The sequence below is a fragment of the Triticum aestivum genome, chromosome 2B (assembly GCF_018294505.1).
Source record: "Triticum aestivum cultivar Chinese Spring chromosome 2B, IWGSC CS RefSeq v2.1, whole genome shotgun sequence".
NCBI lineage: Eukaryota > Viridiplantae > Streptophyta > Magnoliopsida > Poales > Poaceae > Triticum > Triticum aestivum.
This window is the reverse complement of record NC_057798.1, coordinates 469,051,015-469,057,133: the sequence shown is the minus strand read 5'-3', so window position 1 is coordinate 469,057,133 and position 6,119 is coordinate 469,051,015. Positions and strand designations below refer to the sequence as shown.

Sequence of the window (6,119 nt, the reverse complement as noted above, 5' to 3'; positions counted from 1 at the left end):
GCGACGTGACCCAACCTCGGAGCCGGGCCAAGCAACGACGGCAGCCTGGAGTTGGCAGCCCAGACCGGGCCTCGTGCAACCGTCCGAGGAGAAGCCAAAGGGACAGAACCAGGGTCCAAGTCAGAAAGTGACATCCTGACGTAGAGCAAACCGGATTTCCAGGAATCGCGGAGCACTATCTCTTTGGCAATACACGCATGAGCGACCCGGAAAAAGAAACAACCTGGTTGCTGGGCCCTGGCAGCATAGCCGTTGGCGAAGCCACCGGACCAGCTGACCAGAAGAGAAGCAAAGAACTCCGGCGAAAAGAAGACGTCGTCGTTAAGCACGGCGGCGAGAACGTCGGCCGGCTGGCAACGACCAGCAACAGCCTCAACAGTGCCACAACCATACTTCGCCAGCATAGCATCCTGGAAACGCAAGCCTTCCATGGGGCAAACATGGTCCACCAGAGCGACAATCAAAGCAAGCAACAAGGCAACGGCAAGAAGATGGAGCAGGGATGCATCAACAAAAGGGGGAGGTTACCATGCGACAACAGAAGAGTGAGGCTACCATGCATCAAGATCAACATGCATCAGGGCGAAAGCTGCTGCATACCTGGGCACCAACGAAAAACTTGAAGGAAGGAGAGTAACTACCAGCCGGCGGCGACGAGGAACCAGTGGTGGTCGGAACGGGTCTAACGCTCTTGCGACGCGATAGTGCACACCGTAGCTGGGGTGGCCGTCGCGGCCGGGACCGGCGAGCGACGGTTTGGTGGCGCCGCCTCACGAGCAGAGGGCGACGGCTAGCGTGGCCGCCGATGTCGGGGTGGCAAGCGGCGGGGTATGCACTCCGCCTAGCCCTCACTTATATAGCATATAATTGAGACACTTCAACTGAAACAACATAGCATTGTTTGTAGTTACTTTACATATGTTCTTACCACTGCTTTGGACTGTAATAAAGCCCTGAATTTCAGTTACGTTGGGCATCGCATTGTAATCAGGTATAAACCCTAGCCGCCAAGTGGTTGGTCCACTTTCCTTTTCTTGACGATAGAACCCTAGCGAGCTTTTCCCTCCAATTCGGGTCTAGTTACTGAAATTCTCTGAAAATTAGCTGTTCTAGTGTTCAAGATCATGACACCCCTCCACTCCGACCAACCAACCTCTTCCCCAACCCCGAGCCTGCGACACCAACCGCAAGAGCCGAGGAAAACCCCCTCAAAACCCAGGAGCCGTGCTGAGCTGGCCCTCCCTCTCAAAGCAGTCAACCAGCCGCAGCTCCTCCCTCATTCCAAAGGGCCACGGTCTACGGTTTACTCTCACCAACCCACCACCCATCAGCATGGCCGAGCGTCTCGCCGCAGCCGCCACCCTCCGCGCCGCCGCTCCGTCCGGCCGCTTCCCGGCCGGCCGCCGCGCCGGGCCATCCAGCTCTGCCTTCTTCCCCTCCTCATCCTCGTCCTCCCCGGCTCTCCGCCTCGTCAGCCTCCGCGCCGCGTCGTCTCGGCCCTCCCAGGTCTGTGTCGGTTAGGTTCGGGCGGCCCAGGATTTGGACCCAAATGTTCTTGTTGCTGACTTGTGTTTGGTTATGTGTGTGATCGCAGAAGGCCAAGTCGGCGGGGAGGGGGCGATCGGTGAGGTGCATAGCAGCGGCGTCGGACGCGGCACAGCTGAAGGCCGCGCGCGAGGACATCAGGGAGCTGCTCAACACAACCCACTGCCACCCCATCCTGGTATGGTACTACCTCATAGCGACACGGCGATGGCACGCTTTTAGGCTACTATACTAGGAATTTATGCCTTGCATCAGCGTCGTCAATTAGGACAGTAAGGTGAATTCGATCCTTAGAGCAGTGCTGGGATTTTAACATCATAAAGTGCTTTGTTAGACAGTTTGCCTCTCAAAAAGGCTTGCCAACATATATCTCCACTGGACAAACCGCAACAACTTTCTGAATTAGACTCTGTGTCAAGTGATTTTCTTGTGTTATTTGTGCCAGGCTCTAGCGTCCATTGGCCCATCTAGTTCCATTTCTTCACTGTGGAGCTTAATATGCTTCCTTTTTTTTATGTATGGAGCCTAGCCCTACTATACTGAAAATGTTATGCTTACACATGAGACATTTGTTGTAATTTAATAGAATGAAGTGTGACGAGATTTGACCAATCAGGATATGAGAAGACTTCAGTTAATTAGCCATCAAACCGTGCAGAGTATTTAAAGGGCATTGTCTGATGTGAACCTTATGTAAAAGGGTGCACCCAGTGCTGAAAGCTCCCACACAAGGTGGGGTCTGGGGAAGGGAATTTCTAGACGAACCTTACCCTTGCACAATAACCCTTCTGTTATGAACGTTATGTCATAGTAACAAATGTTGCATCGACATTACACAGATGAGAGCATTATCAACTGCACTCTTTAGTCTTTATGCAGACTATATACCACATTTTCTTGTATTTTACCTTTGTATGGTCATAGGAAGTTTATCCTTGTCAGTAACAATCTTAGATATTTTCTTTCCAGTTGGCAGTCAAAAAAGCTTAAGGCATAGATAGGGATGCCATCTGTCCAAATAAGCACTGCCCACTGGAACTTTTCAAAACGAAAAATCATAGAAGTGAAACTTTTCATTTTGATGCAACTACTTAGTGCAATGCATCGGTACAGGGCCATTTTTGCTTTAGTTTACCATTCTAATACATATCAGTTTTCTATATCCGCTCCAAGATTATTAATTGTTATTTGTTTTGTTGCATCAAGGTTCGTTTGGGTTGGCATGATTCTGGCACATATGACAAAAATATTAAGGACTGGCCAGAACGAGGTGGGGCTAATGGAAGTTTAAGATTTGACGTTGAACTGAAGCATGGAGCCAATGCCGGTACGGTTACCTGGATTTTCCCGAGTACATTTCTTTGTTCCTCCTATGTCAACAGCTAGTAACTGAAAGTCCTGATCGGGTATCCTTAAAGGTTTGGTAAATGCTCTAAAGCTTGTGCAACCTATCAAGGACAAATACCCGAGTATAACTTATGCGGATTTATTCCAGTTGGCAAGTGCTACAGCAATTGAGGTCTGACCTTTGCCCCACTGTATCTGTCTAGGTTAGAATTAATATATCAATACTGTATTCAGACCTAATTTCCTTTCTTTTCTCAATCTGGTACCAGGAAGCTGGTGGCCCAAAGATTCCAATGAAATATGGACGGGTTGATGTCACAGGACCTGAGCAGTGTCCACCTGAAGGGAAGCTTCCTGGTTAGAAATCTTGTTCACTGCATATTCCAGCTCGTTGTGTTCTGTATATCCTTCTCTCTCTCATCTTTGAGTTTGTAAATATGTTTCAAAGATGCGAAACATCCCCTGACTGCTTTGCAGTAAACCAAGTGTATTCGTTATCTCCATAATCTTACTGATAATTCCATCACCACATCAAAAGCACAGAGTTGTTATTAATAATTTGGAGATAAAAAAGGCACCTGTGTATTGATAAATGCATTTAATATGATGATTGCTAATTCTTCAATTATGTGTTATTTATGTTTTTACAGATGCTGGCCCGAGTGCTCCTGCTGACCACTTGAGGCTGGTATTCTACAGAATGGGCCTTGATGACAAGGTATGTAAATAATGATCTGTGTCACCTGTTTGCCCATGCTGTTTTGGCTGGCGTTGTTGAGCTGTGTGTACGCTGTATCTGCAGGAAATCGTTGCTTTGTCTGGGGCACATACACTTGGAAGGTCTAGGCCCGAACGGAGTGGCTGGGGGAAACCTGAAACAAAATATACTGTATGCTGTTCTTAACTTTTCTGTGTATATATATGCTACCCTGGATGTTGTAATTCCCAGGTTAACGATTGCATAGCATGTTGCAGTATCATTTTGACCACTGCTGGAAATTTGCATACTTAAAATTACACTTAAAATCTCTTTGGGAACTAGCTGTGCTTGTTTTCAAGATTTGTACACTTTACATAATGTTTCTTAGCCTTTGTTTACATCTGATGGTGTCAGTTGAGATATGCAATTTTTTTTTCCAAACAGTCCTTATGGTACCCGCTTCAAAACATTAATGCTGTGTGCACCTTGCTCCATGTAGATGTACAAGTGAATTGCCTGCGTGAGTAATGTTCTTCCATTATTTGCTTTGACAGAAAAATGGTCCTGGTGCACCTGGTGGACAATCATGGACAGCTGAATGGCTGAAGTTTGATAACAGTTACTTCAAGGTAAGTGCCCCGTTCAATACTTGACATGCCTGGACAATTCATCTGGTTTGTTAGATCTGAGCTGGTAGCGATACTTTAGGAGATAAAAGAGAAAAGAGATCAGGATCTTCTTGTGTTGCCTACAGATGCTGCATTATTTGAGGACCCAGCATTCAAGGTGAGTCTGATGCTCAAACTGTATGTTCTCGGCATCCTATGAGAGTGAAATAATTCCTGAACTGACTGCATAAGAATCCACAACGCTTTCAGGTCTATGCAGAGAAATATGCAGCAGACGAAGAAGCATTCTTTAATGACTATGCGGAGGCTCATGCTAAACTGAGCAGCCTGGGTGCAAAGTTTGATCCTGCCGAGGTCAGTGTCAGCATCTCGTCCACAGTTTACCAAGAGTGGGCCGCCCTTCAGTTTATTCTACAAACCATTACATAGGCGTTGCTCTGCTCTCTGCTTTTGATCCAACCTTATTGTCCTTGTGTTTCAAGCTGATCTATGTGGCTGTCCTGCAGGGATTCTCATTGGATGATTAGCGCCGCGCGTTAGCCAGAGAACCCTTGAAGCAGCCAAACACACTTCCAAAAGGTACATCATACCCCTTCCCACTCCCCAGTTTGTTGATTCATGGCACAACCCTTTCACCCACTTGATCCCATCGATAAAACAAAGGGCTCACTTTGTTGTGATCCCTCGCAGGACCAGAGGACGGCACAACTTAATCACCATCGTTCCTCTCCAGCTTGGTGTCACCATACTACAGGACGAGGCATTTTCCCAACTTATTATCATATATGTACAAGATAGAGATTTTCCTTTCCAGCTTGGTCAAATTGTTAGATTTGGCAATTGAGGTGCAAAAATAATACAGGCATGCAAACAAATCTGAGCCATTCATTCATGTGAACCTGCTCCGATGACAAATTCGTTTCATTCAAAAATTTATCACATGATGCTTTGCCTGCCTGTGCAGTGCTGTTCCGTGCCGTGCTGTCATTTTTCTATTAGTCGTGTGGCTCATCGAGCACGGTGGGGGGGGGGGGGGGGGGGGGTGGTGCAGTAAACATCAGATCTGCAATACTGCAATACATAAACCCCTGGACCCTACAGCCTCTGAGGAGCTGCCTCCCGGCGTAAACCAGGAGTGATTTCCATTTGGCGAGCCCCTCCGTCTTTGTCTCCACGGGTAGGCAGAATCTTTGGAGCAGTGATCCATGGAGGGCCTGCCGGTATGCCTGGACCCGGTCCACAGTCCGTGCGTGCGTACCTACCGGTGGCTTGGAATGGATTGGACCGATCCGTTGGTGGTGGGTGGGCGTCCACCATTCATTCAAGGGAACAACGCTGGTTAATAAGACATCAGCAGGGCAGCAGGGCTGTGAATGAATGAATTAAGAAGGGCGTATGTGCTGTGGTGGTGGCGATGGCCTGCGACGACGGGCGCGGCATTAACTCGGATCGGCCTCACGTGCTCGCCACGTGCCGGGAGTGGTAGGCTCTGTGGCGCAAGCGGAACAACGGGCCAAACCCCAAAACTACAAACCCCAAGGAGTGCGCACTGCGGAGGTCCCGGGTCCGGTCACTTTCCCTCCCGGTGGCTATACTCGCGCTCACCGCTCCCTCCCGCCCAAATCACCCAACCGTTTCTGTTTACCCCTTTGGTACCTCTGGAAATGAGAAATAGGCGTCGGTTGCCTTGAGTTTCCTGGTGCTATTTTTACCCATTCCCGTGACAGCATACAAGAACGCACGACCTAAGGACAACTCCAACGCGCCGATGCAAATGGTCCTTGGTTTTGTCTGCTTTTTGTCCATTCAAAAGAGCGACCCGTGTTTCCGGTTTTAAATTTGGGTTGGTCGGCGCGTCCAACATAACCGACACATTAGTCCACATCATTAAGAAAAAC

The 6,119-nt window shown here is 48.4% G+C and overlaps 1 protein-coding gene across 1 annotated transcript; it reads left to right on the top strand.

The window, feature by feature from the left end:
- The first annotated feature begins 1,197 nt into the window (after nucleotides 1-1,197).
- Nucleotides 1,198-5,162, top strand: LOC123045501 (probable L-ascorbate peroxidase 7, chloroplastic). Its single transcript, XM_044468578.1, has 12 exons — nucleotides 1,198-1,506; nucleotides 1,595-1,723; nucleotides 2,752-2,872; nucleotides 2,964-3,064; nucleotides 3,162-3,249; nucleotides 3,543-3,610; nucleotides 3,695-3,781; nucleotides 4,147-4,221; nucleotides 4,301-4,378; nucleotides 4,471-4,575; nucleotides 4,728-4,800; nucleotides 4,912-5,162. Exons 1-11 carry the CDS (start codon nucleotides 1,333-1,335, stop codon nucleotides 4,746-4,748), a joined length of 1,047 nt encoding a protein of 348 aa, XP_044324513.1. The 5' UTR covers nucleotides 1,198-1,332; the 3' UTR covers nucleotides 4,749-4,800; nucleotides 4,912-5,162.
- The last annotated feature ends 957 nt before the right edge of the window (nucleotides 5,163-6,119 follow it).

Bases quoted from the DNA above. Each gene is read 5' to 3' on its own strand.
- LOC123045501 (XM_044468578.1), top strand. From the start codon at position 1,333: ATGGCCGAGCGTCTCGCCGCAGCCGCCACCCTCCGCGCCGCCGCTCCG. The intron at 1,507-1,594 runs GTCTGTGTCGGT...GTGTGATCGCAG, and splicing joins CGTCGTCTCGGCCCTCCCAG to AAGGCCAAGTCGGCGGGGAG. The intron at 2,873-2,963 runs GTACGGTTACCT...GTATCCTTAAAG, and splicing joins GAAGCATGGAGCCAATGCCG to GTTTGGTAAATGCTCTAAAG.